The 19949-nt window shown below is 43.6% G+C and overlaps 1 protein-coding gene across 2 annotated transcripts in view; it reads right to left on the reverse strand.

The window, feature by feature from the left end:
• Nucleotides 1-19949, reverse strand: part of HERC3 (HECT and RLD domain containing E3 ubiquitin protein ligase 3) — a 44502-nt gene that overhangs the window by 23514 nt on the left and 1039 nt on the right. Inside the window, exons 1-9 of one of the 2 annotated variants that reach the window (XM_035543393.2) lie at nucleotides 19510-19711; nucleotides 16683-16940; nucleotides 6708-6867; nucleotides 5206-5282; nucleotides 4407-4628; nucleotides 2184-2275; nucleotides 1039-1169; nucleotides 742-902; nucleotides 118-194 (exon numbers count right to left, since the gene is read on the reverse strand). In XM_035543393.2, coding sequence (XP_035399286.1) covers nucleotides 118-194; nucleotides 742-902; nucleotides 1039-1169; nucleotides 2184-2275; nucleotides 4407-4628; nucleotides 5206-5282; nucleotides 6708-6867; nucleotides 16683-16908 — 1146 coding nt within the window. In that variant the 5' untranslated portion in view covers nucleotides 16909-16940; nucleotides 19510-19711. Of the gene's footprint in view, nucleotides 1-117; nucleotides 195-741; nucleotides 903-1038; nucleotides 1170-2183; nucleotides 2276-4406; nucleotides 4629-5205; nucleotides 5283-6707; nucleotides 6868-16682; nucleotides 16941-19509; nucleotides 19712-19949 lie in introns of those variants that run through there. The other variant, XM_035543385.2, reaches the window with a different exon arrangement.

Consider the following 19949-nt stretch of genomic DNA (forward strand, 5'->3'; position numbering starts at 1 on the left):
AAGGCAGAATGGACCCCAAAACATCACCTCACTTTCAGGAGATTACCACCAAAAAAAGATGCATAGTGAGGGCTGGGACAGGTGAACAGACTTGAGAAAGTACTTCATTTGTTTTACCTCATATTTGGAGCAAAGCACAAATGTTTGGTCTCCTCCAGAAAAGATATGTTTAACAATGTGATATTTACAGGCATCTGTTGAGGAAAGCGACACAGTTGTGTTAGAGGCTGATGAATGCAAGTTTCTGCTTTGCCTTCCCTCCACATTTGCACTGACAGTGTCTAACGCTTTGCACTACAGGGAACACCCGGATTCCTTGAAGGCAAGGCTGAAATCAGTAGGATCTCAAGCACTTTAGCACTTTATTTTACTTTTTTCTTTATTATTTTTTTTTTGAGACATACTACCTGACAGGAGGGGAAAGCTGTAATTTTTAAACTACAATGGGGTTTTTAATAAGAAACCAGAGCCCTCAGAAATCAGTATTAGAACAATTTCACGAAGGCTCAAGATTGCCAAATGCTGAGCTCTGCCATGATAAGAGAAAGGGAGAGGGCACACAGAGTAACAGAGAGCAAGAGGTCACACAGTAATTCCACAGTGCATTCAGACGAGGGGAATGGATTTCTTTTGCTGTTTCAAGCACTTTCACAGAGCAATGTCAAGGTGTCTTTAGACCACCATGGATGAAAGGAAGTGATTCATGTCCATTTGCCACTCTAAATCACGCACAGTACATACCAGGCTTCCCTGAGAGTTGCCCATTGTGAGCTGCCCAGTGACCCTTCACAGGAGAGGGACACTTAACATTGCAAGTGTGCCCAGTTCCCAGCTGGCCTCTTGTTCCACAGCCAAATGCATAGATCATTCCTGAAGAAGGCACAAAGGCTAAAGTATGGTGTCTGTAAGAGAGACGGGTACAAATTAGTGCCATGTGTATTAACTTAATTTTGACATGTACGATGCAGAAGCAAGGCTATTCCTTCCATTTACAAGAGCCAGTGTCAGCATTAACCTCCACTAAAGGACAGGACTCACCTGCCACAGGCAATCTGGGATACTTCACTGCCCATTAGCTCAAGAACTCTTCGGGGGTTCACTTCGTCATTCATGGAGTCATGTCCCAGTTGCCCACAGGAACCTGCACCGAACGTGAACACCCCTCCACTCTGTTAGCAAATCAAACAGCATATTCTCCATTTAGGACCCATATCCCAGCAGCATCTCTCTGACTCCAGTTTCGCTACGAGCCCACGCTTAAGCAGAGATTGCTGGGGATTTCCAAAGGATTCAGAAAATAAGCTTGAGCTCTGCTAATGAAGCTTCCAAATAGCTACCTTGCCACCCATCAGAGAATGTCAGACTTATCTCTAAGTACGCCTGCAGTAGACAACCTTCCCCCCACCATTACCTAATGAGTCAGAAATCTCAGCAGGTTTAAACATGGTTCAATAGCACCCATTTCCACAGTACTTTACACTGATCTCTGGTGGCTGCTGATCAAAAGGATGATGACCTTTTTCCTGGAAAAAGACCCACACTCTCTGGTCTTCACAGTGGTTCTCCCACTGGAATCTCACAGCTAGCTATTTTGATTCATTTTTTGATTGAGAACACTTAGGTACCAACCAAGGAAGGCAACAACCTAGGAAGTGGCATGTGCAAGGCAAGAACCGAACAGTGATCTTCCAAATGCTATCCCTATCCTCTATTAAACTACACGCTACTTGGGAACAGCAGTAGGTTTGGAACTGCAAACCTCTTGTAAATGCTGTGACTGACCGGTAACTTTTCATGTAACAGCCCATTATTTCTGACTTGCCTTTTATTCTGAGGCACAATAACTCTCCATCTTCCAATAAAATGTTATTTTTAACCTCTCAAGATATATGTTTGTTCTTTTTTATTCCTCAAAGCTCATTTCTTTGAGTGATTCATCTGAGTTTTACTATTTATTGTCATGGATTACTAACATCTTCATCTTAAAAATGGCAATGGATCACGTGGGCAAAGAATCTCAGAATAAATTATCACAAGACTTTACTTTCCATTTAGTTTCTCTTACTGGTGTTAGATGAATTAAGGTACGTCAGTCTGTTCTTTTCTATCATTTCCTAGGAAACTAAAGTGAAACCATCAGGCAGGCAAGACAGCGGCCGGGGCTTCCAGGTTAGCTTCTCTACCTTTGTTAGAACTGCCGTGTGTTCCTCTCCACAGCTGATGTAAACAACCTTCTGAGACCGCAACAGCTTCACATGGCAAGGCGATTCTCGGTCTGTGTAAGACAAATGAAATAAAGGAATTGTTTCATAAACATGATCCTAAATGCCTGAGAAAACCACTGGCAGCAGTCTGATTTTCAGACTTGTTCTACAATTCAGATGGAGCACAGCTTTAACAAACATGGAAAAAACAACAGATCCTTTATTACTTTACTGTTGCTTTCTCCCTCCATTCTTAAAATATTTGCCCTGGTTCAAAAACAGTTGGGTATTGCAAGAACACAAATATAGTGTATTTTGTATAAATTCAATGTGTGCTTGCAGCTTGGGACACGACTAGTGCAGGTGAGCTACACCAACCTTCAGCCTCATGCTCCATTCCAAACTCCTCACTTTTGTTTCCAAAAGCTTGCTATGACTTCTTCATACAGAACAATCCTGATGGGTCCAACACGCATGGCAAGCAGCAGGTGCATTTAAATACCTAGTCTTCCTTCTGTTGTCATGCTTTAAGATCCTCCTACTTGCAAAGGCTAATCTCTGCCAACAGTTAAACGGTGCTTTTCTCCTTCACTATGACATTCTAATCATTAAAAGTAGGCATCTCGAGTATAAATACACTAAGCAAGGTTATATGTTTCACTGATTTAAAAGAATATATATATTTTTTTATTATTATTAAAAAAGCACTTAAAGAAGCAGTAGGTACCCCAAACCAGCTTCAGACAGCAAGGGGAACAGCCGCTTACTTTGTACCAACAAAAAACCCAGTTCCTACCTACAGAAGTGGTTCATTTTTTAAGACTCTCACCCAAGGATTTGACAGGTGCTTTTTTTTCTGTATAGTGAAAGGAAAATGGTCACATTTTCATGCATTTAAAACTAAGGGCAGGCTTTTTTCATTTACTTTGTTCTGTAGTTTAGCACAAAGTAAACTTCTAATGCACAAGTGCAGCATTTCTAATAGTGCTGTGTTGAAATCAGAAACATTTCTCTGTCAAACTCCATGCGAAGAACATAGCTGCTCTTATACAAGGCCAGTGCTCTCTTACAAACTATACAAGAGAACAAACCTGGAGCATTTTTCAGAAAGCACAAAATATGTTACAAGTCTTACAATTGCGTTTCGTATTCCTAAAAGTGCAAAGCAAGATGAAATTAAGCATACAACATTCAAACCTCCTGTGCTAAACTACAGGTTGGTTTTGAATAATTGCTTTAAATACACGTTTCAGTTGGTAGGGTGGGTTGTCAAACTGCATCATTCCCTTATAGGTAGACAAAATGTGAGGCAATGCTTTTCTCTTGCAACATATGGTGTTTATAAGCTACTATATACACAACCTAACATTTTTAAATATATACACACCTCATGTACTCACCCATGCAAACCAAATTATCCACGCGTGTTGCGTTTCACATCCCCACTCAGTAACTCGCCTAGATACTTAAAGCTACTCAGAAACTATGCAGATAAAGATGAAGAGGTTGATCTGAAACTCCAAAGAAAATCTTTCACTCTTTTGCAAAATAGTCTAAGGGTACATTAACAAGCTGGAGGAATCTGGGCTTTTCAGACTAGTGGTAACGTCATATCCACTCTTGAAGCCTAATTTATAAATCAATCTTCAAGTCTGTTGATGGCTAGGCTTCACTGAACATGATCACCTGAAATAAAACATACCACTGGCCCAACATGTCTGAAAAACTGTGCAACCAATAAACTGGACAACATTTTACAATATTGAGATACTTTGTGTTGCCATCATCTTGGAGCATACAGATGCTCACCAGTCAAAACCATGTTGACCAACTAGGGGATGGGTTCAGTTCATTGTTCCACACGGAGAGCCTTTGCTCTACATCAACTTCAAACAAAATATAACTGAGTGTTTTTGAGGGGAAGAATAACATAAGCACTTCCTTGGGTCCCTGCATTTTGACACTCTTTTTTTGACCTTCACTCCCACTAACATCTACAAGGGAAAAAAAGGTGTTTCTATTACTACTAATCATGAAAAGCCTGTAGAGCCAAAGACTCTTTTTCTATCCTCTAAGGCACAAAACCTAAGGAGCTGCTGAGGTTTATACATCTGCTCAGTAAAAGACTGTCAAAAGAAAAAAGACTGTCACTCAGCCAAAAAAAGTCCATCCTTCTTTCACCAAAGAGTGTAACTTTAATACCTCGTTCATCACTTAGTCCCAGTTGTCCTGAGCTGTTCTTCCCCCAGCCAAACACAGCTCCTGAGAGAGAGAGGGCAAAACTGTGTGCTCCACCTGCAGCAACCTGAGCCAAAGGGATACCATCAAGAGATTTGACACGTTGTGGACTGGCTTGGGAGGGACATTCTTTACCCAAGCCCAGCTGACCATAGCTGTTCTGGCCCCATGTGAAGAACTGACCATCTGAAACAAAAAAAGAAAGAGAACAGTGAATAAGAGCAGGTCAACAGAAGAGCAAGTTTGTCAAAATGAACACCAGTGCTGGGGGCTTCTCTCCCACCCAAACCTCATGATGGAAAAATCAAGCAAGACGATCCTTCCTAAAATAAAAGCCCTGTCCGAAGACACTGGGTAAATAAAGAGATGTGTAACTAAGTGCAAAATACAATATAGACTGCTCTAACTTAAACAACACAACAAAGAATGGTCCACATGTTGCATACAGAAGAGCCAAGGATAATTTTGACACAAAGGAATTAACTCTACACATTTTTCTACATCAAGATGGAAAGCTTTTAAGTGTTCCTGCCATTATTCAGTAGTGAGGCAGTGCATAATGTTGTGTGATGTTTCCTTTCTTGACAGTATTGGCAAAGTTCTTCAATATTCATGGTATCTGATCCACTTTATTGTCTCCCATTTGTTCCGAAAACAGTTGAGACATGGATGTCCTTGGTTTATTGTGCAGAAATAAGCAATCTTGGACACTGTGCAAAGCAACAGCAGAAATCTTGGTAGTAAATAATGAATGTTACAGTACCTGCTGCCAAAGCCAGGCAATGCCAGTTTCCACAGGAAACCTGCAGTATCGTCTGTTGGTTCAGTTTCTTTATCAACCTAAAGAAGACGACATTATTTTAGAATAATCATCCACAAATATAGTACCACCATAGATGAATTTATCATTTCCATTCGGGTATTCTAGACACACATATAACCTGTGATTTTGAGATGAGGAATTGAATCTTGGAGGTTATACAGATCTATGCATAATAGATGCAAATCTATGAGGAGATTTAGATACTTGACTACCAACTCCAACTATCTTTGCTGCTACATTTCCAGACATCTGAAAATGATGGGGAAAAAAACATTTTTTGGTGTCTCTCTTACTATTCTTTTTCAGGCATTGACATTCTTCATCCCATCAGGGCATAGTAGTTCCTATGAGTTATAGAACCAAAACCTCTTGAAGTGTTTTGCACAAAGAATAGCACGTCAAAGGTTCAAGTTGCTTCAAAAAAATGTTATTTTTAAAATGGCACTATTATTGACAAGTGAGCATGTCTCTCTTTGTTGTATCAGATCCACCTGCAAGTTAAGGGCTTTCTTCCCACAGAGCCCTTCATCTGAAACATGTGGTTTTGCAACTAGAACTCTTTTTCTTTAAATACTGTTCCGATAATAATAGACACCCTAGACAGGTGCCCCAAACCTCCTCTTCCTGCTCTGCGTTGGATATGCAGTGGTAACCAGAATAACAGACAGAACAGATCTGTTATTAATGTAGCGTGATACAACACCATTAGGTACAAAGAGATCAGCTATTTTCATTGTGGTGGTAAGCTGTGACATGTCATCTGTGAACTGCTTTGGATGTCAGCCACTGGCCCCTGCTCCATCCACATGTCCTTGCACTTAATACTCTTCTTACTCTGAGACAGGTAATATACATTAAGTGAATAAAATAAAATAAAAAAAGAGAGCAATTCCCTGAAATTTCTGAGCAACATTGACTATTCAGAATTGCAATGGGCTGGGTAAGTAGCTTTGCTGACAAACAGAAGGTGCCAATGGGCAACAGTGCAAGAGTTTCAAAACTGAGGTGCCAGTTCACAAGGCCGTATTTTTTCCCCATTCTTGAAATATGGCTCTATCTCAAAGGATTTCTAGGGAGTAGAATAAACAGACACCACACAACATTCCTGTTTTGGAGTCCTCCCTCATATATCTCCTTGCTCTGTAGAAAACACTGACAGACTTTTCTTTGAGGAAGCGAGCATGCTCTTTCTTCTTGTGCCCCCAGCACCAAAGTCCAGAAACAGAAGTCCTGTCCTGCCCAAACTTCCTGAATGCCAATGGAACTTAAAGAATGCTGAGAGGGGAAAGGAGGAGGCATCATGTTAATATTGGTACATGAGAAGTGCCCAATTACCAGCCCATTGAGCGAGAGCAATGCTCCAGGCTGGAAGGTGAAAAACCCCTGACACAACACCTCCAAGTAGGTGCCTTAAGGAAACTTGAACCTCTTAAAAAATTTACCTTGGCACTGTCACTGCTTCTTCTATAGTGGTGAGGCCCAACTGTCCATCGCTGCCGGCACCCCAGGAGAAGAGCTGCCCCTGGTCGCTGAGTGCCACGCTGTGAGACTCTCCGCAGGCCACGTGGACTATATGCTGCCCTGCCAGGGCTCCAATTTGTTCTGAGGAAAAAACAAAACCTCTGGTCACAGGACTGCTCTCATAGCTACATGCAGACATCAGGTCTGGATAAACCTGTAGGCAAAGCCATTCAGAAGGTGTGTTGATGCTCAATTTAGTTTTAAAACATTTCCTACAAGAGGAAAGCACCAAACCTTACTGAAACTGCTGAGCTCTTCTGAAAGTCTGGCTTGTGAATCATAGGATAAGGGTAGGTACACGCCCCAAAGCACAAAGATAGTCTACACACAGACAGCCTCTCAGATACAGGCAAACAGGTTATTTAGGAACAACCAGACTTCTCAGATTTGATGTTTTCCAACTTAGCCTTGATGTGGGGATCAGCAAGGACTCAGAAGCTGGCAAACCCTGTAAAATACATTTGACCTTCCACACCTCTCATGTCCAATGAGAGGTCATCCAAAAAGCTCAGCAATCCAGTAGTCTCTTGCTTTACTACTTGATGCATGAAGCATACATGTCACAACACTCCCAGTGCTAAGCCTGGAACAGGTTTGAACCTATCAACCTGTTACTAGAAATGCTTCAGATGCTCATAAAAAAATCGTATAAAGAGCAAGAGGGCCTTATGGAAGAATAGAAGAGAAAAAAAAAACAACTCATTCCTCTGGAAGATTACCCACAATTTACTTTTCATTGTCATGTCATGTTATGCAACTGAAATAGGTCTGACAACTATTTTTAGAACATCAGCAACCAAGTCTTATTCATTACGCAGAGCTTTTTACAAACAGACATGAAAAGGTCTTGTCTTGCAACAAAGCGTTGGAACTGACAGACAGCTGAATGGAAAAACTCCCCACAAGCCAGACAGAAGCAAAGTTGATTTTCTTCCTTCTTCCCTGAAGAAATGTTTCAGAGTGGATGAAGAAAGATTCACTCCATAAGCTGCAAGGTGGTGATTAGTTTTACTAAGTCCCCCTCTCACATCTGCTTGGCATTCTGTAAAATTGATATCCCACACCAAGGGAACCCAGATAATATTAACATATTTAGCACCAAAACCTGCATACCAATCAATCTAAATGCCTTACACGAATTTAAAGGGAAGGCACCCCTAAGAAGGCTTGCTTTCTAAGTCTGGAAGTCAGAAAATAAGAAGACATAAACATCATATCCGCTGCAATGAACCTGACACACCACTTAGGTTCAGTCAAAAACATTTCTGTATGGGAACCTGCAGGTTCAAAACCTCCCACTGGAGGTGATCCCACAGTTGGAAAAAAAAAAAAAAAGGCAGGATGAAGCCATTCTCATCTGCACATCACATTCCACGAACATGCCACTTCACTGTAAGCTTGCTTGCTAGGGTGCACTGAGCCTGTCTGTCCCTCATTCAGAGCACCTGAGCCCTTACACTGGTTCCACGGCTGGTCTCTGCAACCTGCCAGCACTCTGGGGGACAGCACAAACCTGAAAGAGACAACCGTGGGAGGTGAGGCCATCCAGAATGTTTGGAAATCCAGAGTGGGTATTTCAGTCCCCACAGCTTGATTTGGCAGCACAAACCGGGCCTTGCTTCACGTGCCATTCTTGGGACTAACAAATACTGACTTGTTTCGAAGGGCTGCCCTATGTCACTGATAGCCTTCAAGGACTGCATTGTTCACCCAAGAAGCAGGGTGTAGCCACATCTGGGCTTGCTGAATAACCACAGACAGAATAAACAATATGCCTGTCTTGGAGTTTAAGACCTTTGCTCTTAAAAATTTTAGCCTATCTCACCAAAATTTTGGCCTATCTCACCATAGCACATTCCTAAAACACTGCGTATTGCAGCTTGCCTGCGAAGTTACAGAGAAATGTAAACCCCCAACAGTTTAAGTTGTACAGGCACACACGTACCTACTTTGAGAGATGCAAAAAAGCCAGCCTTCCCCTGGGCCACAGGGACTGCCCAGGCAGTCCAGCAAGGGTTCCAGTTCACCCTCAGGCATGCCAAACCACGAAATATGCTATCTCCCTGCTAATACAGGTGGTACACCAAAACATCTGGCAAATCCTTCTTTGTTATCCTCGTATTTTGAAATGAGGAAAGGGTAGGAGGTGTTTTAGCCGTTGGTACAAATTTTTGGTTAATTTTCAGAGCATCACAGCACCATTGTTCGTTCCTTAGGAAAGATGCATCACTGCACGCAGGTGAGCGATGCAACAGGTGAAGTTTGTTCTTGGTATTGGGTCTTCCGCACAAAGGTGAGCAGAACTGAAAGCAACAGGGAAGGGCTGAAGGAGCTACGCAACAGAGTTTCAACATGCCATAAAACTTAAAAAAAAAAAAAAAAAAAAAAAAAAAAACTAGTTCCAGGAAGTACCGAAGTACACATTGACCCAAACTCCCAAACTTTTATTTCGGAAGCCATCAGCTGTCTCAACACAGCACCAATGCCCAGAAGTCATTTATCAGTTAGTCCTACCTAGTGGAGTTCCTGTTTTCACTTCTCTTTGCTGTCCATTTCACCTCAGCATAAACAGACATACCAAGGTTTGACTTCTTTTGGTCTCAACCTTGTCAGGTCTTTTCATAAAATATAAATTGGAATAAAGAACGAGGTCCAGGCAAAACACTTTCAGGACAGCAATTTTTTGGATCATGACAGCCATGATTCCCAGCGCTGCTCTAGCATTTTCTTGCCTGTCCTGTGCATCGCAGCCATACTCCAACAAAAGTCGAGGACAGCTGCTATATGCTTGCGTAACTCAGCTCTGACAGTCAAGGTGATTTATCTTGAAGGTGCTGGAAACTGCAGTAAAGCTTGGCCAAAAGTGAAAAATCATGAAAAGCTCACCTTCAGTCTGCAGCTTCCGAATTTATAAAAGAGGGCTTATACTTAGTTCCAGTGATGTTGAAAAGCTACAATACAAGATCTTTGGTGTCTGAGACTGCTGGAAGCACAAAGCACCCAATTATATGGCACTGATTAGGAGTGCAGACAATGAATTACTGATCACATTTTCTACTCCTCCTAAGTTTACCAGAGAGCGGGTATATTTTTTCTATGCCTAGCTTCCAGTTGCTAGACAAGCTTTTGCTAGAGGATGTGGCAAAATCTTTCAGCCCTAAGTGTCCTGTGGTGTACATGGACAGCACCAGATGGCTTCTTCTGTCTGAAATCAGTGGAGAGAAACTATCAGCCCTAACGCTACACCTTCAGTGGCAAATTCTGGTTTTCTCCCCTAGTGATAAGCAGCTGTTGCTTGGAAGAGTTTCAAGCGGTATCAGTCCTCTTGGACACCTAAGTGAAGCTCCTCGTGTCCTCCCCAGCTTGACAATAAGCAACTCATAGCATTTGTCCCTCTTGATTGTTTCTTTCTGCTAGGAAAGGGCTGAGTCTCTACGTTAGGTATCTTACTACCTTGCCCAGATAATAGATGGCAGTAGAAACACAGGGGAGGGAAAAAAAAAAAAGAAACGAAAAAAAAAAACCTGTTGAAATTCCTCTGAGTTAAATCATAGCAGCTGTCAAACCTGAGGATAGATGGGCCTGTTTCTTCGCATTGCCATGGCTGTTAACATAGTCCACAGCCACACTGAGGATGTCTGAGCACCGCGCGACCAAAGTCTAAAAATAAGAAGTGTGATATCCAACATTTTAATGCACGAGGCAGCTGAACATTTCATCAGATACCAATAGCAACCTAAACTTCACCCTCGTTGCCTTTGTTTTCTGAGTACTGACAAGACTTCTAAATTCTTACATGAAAGGAGCCGAGTTGTTTCCTTTGGGAGATAAATGACGATGACACGTGAAGCCATCCAGCAAGGTGACACTAACACCATTAGCACTTATGAACACCTGAACCAACAGCCAAAAACTCGGTGAAAACCCTGCTAGTGAATTCAACAGGCACTCCATCAAAATGAGAAAAATACTACAGCCCAAATGTATCAGTCACCAGCATTCCGTTAAGACACGGTACAAAAAACACGTAAACAGTGGATCCTCAAGCTCTCTGACAAGATTTTCATACATTCAGTAGGATCCTTCAGCTCACTGCTGATTCCTCAGTCTCCACTAGCATATCCCGGAGGTGATTCTGCATATGGACATCCCAGCTGTATTTCGAGGCTGTGGTGAGCTTCGTGATTTCAGTCCTAATGAAGTCAGCTGAGCATTAAATCACGTTTGAGTGTTTCAGTGGAAAGAGGAGAAGAGAAAAAACAAGCTGCAGCACCTGAAATGCTTGCGACCCAAAGTGTGCAAAGAGAGAAGTACGCCCAAGATTTCTCCCTCCGCTTGTGAAGGTTGCTCCTTATTTTGTCAGCACTCCCTCACCGATGCCTTAGTTACTCATTGCTTTTACCAGCATAAGGATCACCGATACACTCAGCACCTTTTCCAGGAAACACCACTCCCTGTGAAGCGTGGTGCTGACACTTGGAAACTGGTAACTGCAGAGGGGAAAAAAAACGTGCTGTTTGTCAGGGCCTTTTCGCCTCTTCCTCTCTCCTTTAAAGCCCCCATGCATCACCCTCTGATTGCCTTCTGCACACTTTCAGCTCTCACCACGTAGTCCTCTCGTGGTCACAACTGCCACGAAGAACATCTGGCGTCTGGGACTGGAGAGGAGGAAATCAGACTTTATAGACTACTTAAGCAAATATACAGAATTTCTGAAGCTATCAGGTGCCTCTGAAACTATAATCTAACCCAGCCAGCATGCGAGGAAGCACGGGAACCAAGGCAGCTCCCCTGGCTTCATTCACACCGCCTCTGGAGCTGTGGTTTGTCAGCAATAACACCAGAGGACAGCTTCGGGAACACGCCTTTGTGTCTGCAGACAGTCTCTGCCACGATGAGGTGCACAACACGTAGGCAGCTGGAACCGCCCTGCTGACGCTAGCCCCACCGTTTTGCTGCCACCACCTTCCTCCTCCTTGCCGAGCCTTTCTCTAAGATGGTGTTACGTGCTTGCTGTGTCTCCAAGCCTGTTTAGCACGGAGAAAAGAGGACTGAGAGGGGAACTGATCGACGTACAGATATATCTGCAGGGAGGGTGTCAAGAGGATGGGGCCAGACTCTTCAGTGGTGCCCAGTGACAGGATGAGAGGCAACGGGCACAAACTGAAGCACGGGAGGTTCCGGCTGAATATGAGGGGCACTTCTTTACCGTGAGGGTGACAGAGCACTGGGACAGGCTGCCCAGAGGGGGGGTTGGACCAGATGATCTCCAGAGGTCCCTTCCCACCTCGGCCATTCTGTGGTCAGTCCTGCAGACAGATGACTGCTGTACCCATGTCCTTCCACCCTGTGACCGTGTCTGAGCTGAGGGATCTAACTGAAGCACCTTCGAGTCCTTGCAGTACAGAGAGCATTACTTCATATACCACACGCTGCGAGCAAGACCTAAGGGGTTTGCTCCACTTTTTGTAACTGGACGGGTGCTATTTAGCCATCTTTTCAGGTTATCAGAGCAGTTTTGCACAGAAACAGGAAACGTTTAGCCTTCACAGAGGCATTTTATATTGTCTTCTAGAAGGAAGGCTTTGATTAAGAAGCCCAGAATTTCCAAAAGCACTTGGCCTGCTCGCTTGGTTCCTCCTTAAATCAATCCTGCAGCAATTTGCACAGGAGCAGAACAATGCCACATGTTCCTGAAAAGTCACATCTGTACAGTGCAGGCACTGCAACACATTTGTCCTTGCTTTCGATGACATCCCAATCAGTTTCACAAGTCCTGTTTGAAAATATTACTGCACAGAAGGCGGGTGACTGGGAAAGGGAGGGATTAACACACTCCCATTGAACACTTACAAAAGAGTTTTTATTTATTCTTAGATTCAGTAGCTTTCAGTAGTACAGAGGTTTGATGTAACTTGAACACCCCATCTTTTGGGTTAGTAAAAAAATGTTTACACACTCAAGCCCAACCCCAACTCATAAGACAGCTTTTGGAGAAAGCTCTTCCTGAAAACATTTACTCTAGCGACAGTACTTAAGAAGCAAAATGGAAGGTGTTGGCTGAAAAACTGGTCTCACAGCTTGCAACTGGATGTAGAACAAAAGCAGACTGTCATCACCTGGATGCACTTCACTTTTTTTTTTCCCTTCAGAACACAAACTAGTCTTTTGGATACAAACATGTCAAAAGGAAAAAAGTGTCAAGTACATACTACCATCAGAGGGCTAAAGTGCAAGTGATTCATTTGAACACTCAAGTAGGACACAGATTAACACAAACCTCAGGAACTTGAAAGATTTTATTGTGTTTCTGCAGTAAAGGTGTTCAAGGACATGAAATTCAGTCATTTAACTGAGGTTATTCTGTGTAACAGGCCAGTCAAACCACAAAGAATGAATTAGTTCATAGGGCAGAAGCAAGATCAGAAGCGTATAAATGCACAGAATAATTCCCCTTTCTCTGCTGTAAGATTTGAAGAGCATTCTGAGAAAAGTACAGATGCTCATATCTCTATTTCTTTTTCAGGAGTTTACATAGGCAATCAGCTGTTTAAAAGGCAGGTCAGGTGTTAAGAGAGTAAGCATTTCTTCACAGAACTGCTGCAGGAGCAGCTGTTTTCAGCTGGAAAGCAACTTTTCAAAGAGGAGCTGGGGGAACCTCGTGAACACCAAGTTGAACACGGGTCAGCGCCATGCCCTTGCCATGTAACAGTATCCCATGGCTGCATTAGGCAAAGTACCACCAACAGGTCGAGGGAGGGGATCCCTGCCCTCTACTCAGCACTGGTGAGGCCACACCTGCAGTACAGTCTCCAGTTCTGGGCTCCCCAGTCCTGGAGAGGCATGGAGCTAATGGAGATGGTCCAACAAAAGGCCGTGAAAACAACGAAGCAACTGGGGCATCTCTTTCACGAGGACAGGCTGAGAAAGCTGGGACTGATCAGCCTGGAGAAGAGAAGACTCGGGGTGATCTTATCACTGCATATAAATACAGCAAAGGGAGGGTGCAAAGAGGACAGAGCCGTGCTGTTTCCTGTGGTGCCCAGTGCCAGGACAAAAGGCAACGGGCACCAGCTGAAACTCAAGAGGTTCTGTCTGGACATCACGAAACACTTCTGTGCTGTGCAGACGACGGAGCACCGGCACAGCTTGCCCTAAGAGGCTGTCGAGTCTCCCTCCTCGGAGGTCTTCAAAAGCTGTCTGGATGTGGTCCTGGGCTACCTACCCTTGGTGGTCCTGCTCGAGCACGGGGGTTGCACCTCTTCCAACCAAGATTGCCTCCAGAGGTCCCTTCCAACCTCAACCATTCTGGTTAGTTTCCCCCTTCCCAAAAATCACATTCTCCTACCGCTGTCATCCCAGCTGTACGTGCTTCTAGACCTTACCTATTCAAGGCAGCAGCCACGCCTCCTCATCCGTGACTTGCCCACTTCCACGGCTGCTTCCACCAAACACAAGCCCTGCCACTTCTCCTCCTGCTCCTGAGCAACCAGGGCCTCCCAGCTGGCTTCTCCCCAACAAGGAAGAGGCTAAAAGAGGAAGATCCATACAGACTGTCCTTACAAACAGGTCACACATCTGAATTCTCAGCTGTTACACAGTTTATGATTTACAGGCACACCACAGTGGGCATCAGTGTTTCTGGCCACTTTAGCTCCGCGCTGAAGTTCAGAGCAAGTAAATTTACGCTTGAAAAGCAAGGCCACTGCATTCAGAGAAATTCAAGTGACACGGATTATGTAGTGAGACTGGATATAATGATATTTGAGATTGGACATGATATTTGCAGCCCCTGCAGCAATGAGCACTGAGATTCTACAACATAAACTGAGACAATACTACCCTGCACTTCTGCATCCAAGCAGGAAATCTGTAACACCAGGGTTTTGCCTGCTGTTTGCTACCAGAGGGAAGGTTCAAGGCAACTTTGGTGCCAGACACTTTTCTGAAACTCCCTCGGGACATTAATTACCAAAGCCCCCCCAACACTTCTTTTTTATTCCCCACTGGCAGTAGTCTGAATGAGCTGCAGAGAACAAATCCCTGTAACAGAAAACACGTTCAACATCTCAAAGACTAACACGTGTCTAAAGCTTTACAAATGTCTAAAAACCAGCTGGCTATCTCACACACCTCTATAATTTAGCCCAAATTCCACAGCAGCCTTTACCTCGGGTATCTGGGCCTAGCACACATACGCACATTCAGATAAAACATGCTTTTCATTACAGGGAGTCAAGACATCATGACAGACCTGAAGAGAACCAAATCTAAGTGGGATTACAGGGCTAAAGAGGAAGTTTAGAGGTACAGTTAGAAAAAAGCTTCTTGTTTCCTTAAACTACTGCAATTCAAAATTATCGCTATGCACTGGAGACTTAATGCATGGTAACACTTGATGATGCTCAGGAAATTGAGCAAACTCAGACTGATTTTGCAGAACAGTGGACTCTTAACTCTTTACCATGAAGATCTCTGAATTAATTCTCCTAAGTAGTAACATCAGGAAAGGACACTTCCAGAAAAGAAATCTCCATCAATTCATACTCATTCGGCGGAAAATATTCCCTCAGTAATCTCTGCTCCCTGCAGTGGAGAGGCACAAAAATCAGCTCATTGGTTGCCATCCTATCTCTGCATTACATCCACAAGCTCAGTCAGTGTGATAATAAACACAATACAAAACAAATTTAAAAGCATCTTTCATTTCAAAAGGTGCTCCCTAAAGGACTCCTCTAAGAGGAATTACTGAAACAACTGTTCCTGTTTGATGTTTTTGTAAGCAGCACGAATGAGAAGCAAAATTGAAATAGTACCCTCTATGTAAATGGAAGGCGGAAGAAAAACAAATTAATTATTTGGAATACATAGTTAAGGGGACCAGAGTCTTCAAAAAAAAAAAAAAAACTTGCTGCATACAGAACAACTCTTTTCCCCCTTAGTCATTAGTAAAACCTGCAAGCTTTTCAAGGAAAAAAAGGTTAGATCGATGTTGAGTGTATTGTATTGCAGATTCCTAGAATTTTATTCATAAGCAGACATCATCTTGGGTAGTAACTGTCTCTGACTGAACAGCATGATCACATATTCTTAAAAGCAGTAACTGAAGCTTTTAACATAATGGCAGCATATGTCTCCATCTCCCTCCCTCCCGTACCCCACCTCCACCCCAAAGCATGAGAGATAAAAGGGAGCTGCTTCCTCTTTGAGCACAGACCTGGGCAACACGACAGAGACCGCTCCGCCCTTCTGAACTCCTCAAGCATTTTTTTTTATAGCCTTCAAAAGATGCTGGTCCCCTGCATGCCTTGATGTTATTCAATTTGAGTTTGGGGACCACAAAGCTACAACGACCTTCTTCTGGCTTAAGAAACCATGAAGGGGGAAAGGCATACGTTGACAAGAGATTTGCAAGAGCAGAAAACAAAATTCATAAACTCTCTCGGCCAAAAGCAAGTTTGTTATCCGTAACTATGCCCAACACAGGTCTATTTCGCTTTGATGTAAATGACAAAATTCCCAGCAACAGTTGAATGAGAGTAGGCATAAGAATGCAGCACAATTGGAAAGACAGAGCAGAAGACGCTTGTGGCTCATGGCCCTTTTATCGCAAGGCACCATAAAGCCAAATAAAAACACCTGTCCTGAGACCACCTTCACTCACCTCTGCTTCTTGATGCATTTCCCATACAAAGCGAGCAGACGTCTCCCCACCCATACTGCCCAGCTGTAGCTTTCCAGAGCCAGCAAATACCATTCAGCATCGCTATGTTACGACGTGATCTTCAGCTCTGTTGGCTGTTCCAGCTCCACGGCAATCAACACAGAGCACCTTCCCTAGTCTTCTCAGCCCCCCAGCCTCAGCCAGTTTGAAGCTGCGTAAGAGGCAGACTTACCTGGCTTGCTTCCTTCGCTCTCATGCCCCAGCTGGCCTTTGGTGTTCAAGCCACAGGTATACACTTCCCCATCTTCTAACAGGAACACGGAATGGTTTCCTCCGCATGCCACCTCCTTGACATTTCTATCATGGATGAATCCGTACACCTGCGGTTCAGGAATGATGACCTGGAGGTTGCTACCTATCCCAGGTTGTCCAAAAGACGAGTAACCCCAGCATAGCATTTTCTCTCTTTTCAGCAAGTCATGTATTCTTCCTGGGAAGAGAAACAAGGGGAAAGGGTGGATGAAGCAAGAATTTTCCAAGAAAAAGCAGTTCAAGTAGAACAGCACGCTGACAGCTCAGCCCCTGACAGCAACAGATATATAAAACTCTAACGTCGCTGCAACCTGCCAGAGCTCAGGTGTTATCTCTTGTGCTGAACGCAGTGAAAGTCGGGGATTTCAGATAGTGTAGTACAACGGGAAGGAAAAAATAAAGCAACGTAAAGGGACCGAGTTATTGCACAGTCTGAACTTGGTATGGCAACAGCTTTCTATTGCATAAGAGCTGGGGGGGGATCGGCCCTTGTTCCAGAACAAGCATCTCGCAGATTTTAGTAACGCTTCCTCGTCACTCCTAATCTCAGTGTTTCGGGGCCATTTGTTAAACATGCCGTACTAGTAAGACATCAAGAACTCCCCTGCTTGAACTAGAAACTGATTAAAGCCCTTTTTCTTTGTAAAGAGAAGAAAAAAGAAAGAGCAGAAAAGAAAACGAAAGATCCTCAACATCAAGTCTTACGATTTACCATGCCAACTTCCAAACTAAAGCAATTTACAGCTGCAGCAACACTTACGATGTCAGTACAGGATCTAAAAGCCAGAGACAACCCTCAAAGCACCAGAGAATTCCTCAGAAAAAATCAGATTTATTTTCCCACTCAGAGTAGACAGGAAACACATGCAACTCAGTTGGTTTCCAAAGCTCGGTGCTAATTCAAGCTCTAGGTATTAGCAGCAAAGCCTTTCATAATCCAAGTCCTAAGCATTGCGTGTTCATCTCCTACCAGGCTCCCCTCGCCCGCCAGCTGCGGTCACGCAGTCAGGTGCGGTCACCTCCACCTCGGCAGGGCTGAGCCAGACAGGAGAGGGAGAGGATAGGATTTTCCAGCTGCAGTCCATCAGCGGTGCAATTTCCTGCCACAAACTGTTTGCTAGGATCTCTTATCAGGTGCCCTAAAGTACGCACTGAATCCCATTTATTTCTAAGAGCCTCTGCTCCTTTTTCGCATAACCCATTTCACTCACACCCCACATATAATTAATTGTCACCGGCCAGCTGCAAGGCACCCCCAGTTTAAAAAGCAGGAGGTGACAAGGCTCTGTCCAGCTGGCAAACCCATTGCTGCACATACTCTGTGCTTGGTTGCCCTCAGATGGCTCATGGAAGACACCCTCTGTGCTAGCTACACTATTTCCTACACCAGGAATAGGAATGCCGTGGGACGCAGTAACACTGAAGTCATGCACGTGCTTATGCTTCAAATGACACAACTGCTATATTTATAGGGAACTTCATGTTCTGCCTAAAAAAGAAAACCAACAAACAGCACAAAAAACAGCATAAGCAACTTCTTGCAGGTGACAACACAAAGGCACAGAATCATTTCAAGCCTGACATCTGAAACAGCAAAAAAATCTCAGGCTACCATTTCTCTCATCCTGGGGAACCTCCTTATTACAAAGGTATAAGCAGCTTCACAACGAGAGCAACCCTGAAGATCCACAGATCGCTCTCCTTGCTGCTCTAAGCGGACGTTGCCTCTGAGCTGAAAAGACTTCAGCGCTCTACAACTTGAACTACAGTGACATTGTACAACATGAGCTAAATATTAATTTAGGATACCTTTCTAAAAAGGTTTCTGAACAGTCTGCTCCCCATGGGTCACAGTCTTCTTTCCAGATGCTAATTTCATTTAAAATGCTAAAAATACTTTAATTAATTTCCTTGTGTTAATATTCCACACAAGCAGTTTCAGTACTGGGCAGGGGGTGTGCATGCAATTAGCAAATGATGTTTTTTCCCATTGTTAAGACATAACTTGAAGTAGGAAGAGGCCAGACTCCCAGTGATTCATATGAATTACTAGGGTGACATCTCAAAGAAGCTCAGAACCCATTCATGCTAGCTGTCAGATTTTCTGAAGCACCTAAAGTCTAACAATCCCTAGAGCAGACAATGAGGCATGCCAGAAACTGTAGAAAATCTGACCTTAAATGGATTTTTGATTAGTTCTGCAAACATGTCCTTTTGAGTCCCACCCTCTGAACATTTTGCTGATAAATCCATGTGCAGCTCTATTCCAGGCAGCACTTTCCACTCAAAGAGTGAAAACCAACATAGCCACTTTCCATTCGAGCACACAGACACAGCCGGCTGTTTCCCAATGGCCTGGTATGCCGTGTATGTTTTATTTTGAAAACATAACACATCTCTAAAACCACAATTGTTTTAATGTGCTGTTGTGCCCTGTGCTGTCACCCCACCACCACCAATACAGCATGCAAAGCTGCTGCAAGCCTTAATACATCGTGTGTTCGAGCAGGAGCTGTGTCCAGAAACACAGCTTTGAACAAAGATTCACGCTTCGTTTCCCATTCTGGTCAAGGCAGTTATTCCTCTGACATCAGCGGAAGAACAAAATAGCCATTCTACACTGCAAACTCCTCCTACATATCCTCCTTATACTAAAATGAGTATATAAAAAGCTTTTACGGCAAGTAGGCTATAACGTAGACATGCACATATACACACAAAAATGGATAAAATTCATATTCACTTACCTGAGTTTTCAATGTTATTCCTAGCGCTCAGCTAGATACATCTTAAAGATAGAAATCCAGCTTTTTATAGGACAAGCCCTTAGGAAAAGGTCTTTAAAATGCATCAGTTAGGGCATTACAGTTCCTGACCCTTTTTAAAATTGGATTATGAAGAGATAAAGAGTCAACCGCTGCACCTATTCCCGCTCTTCACTGGTCACAAAATAGCCAGCTTTGTATTCATGTTTTAGAGATAAGAACGGATGCAATGCAGCAGAACTGCTCATTTGCAGACTCCCTGTATGTAACCACACCAAAAAAAAGGGGGGGAGGGAATGTTCAACATCCTCATTCCAGGAACAACTCACCCCTGAATCACTGAAGGATGTGCACAGCACAGCTAGAGACAAGGAGACGTGGTACAGCGGGGAGTTTTTTTGAGGAGAACTGCTGTGATTGGG

The sequence above is a fragment of the Cygnus atratus genome, chromosome 4, assembly GCF_013377495.2.
Source record: "Cygnus atratus isolate AKBS03 ecotype Queensland, Australia chromosome 4, CAtr_DNAZoo_HiC_assembly, whole genome shotgun sequence".
In the NCBI taxonomy this organism is placed as follows: Eukaryota; Metazoa; Chordata; class Aves; order Anseriformes; family Anatidae; genus Cygnus; species Cygnus atratus.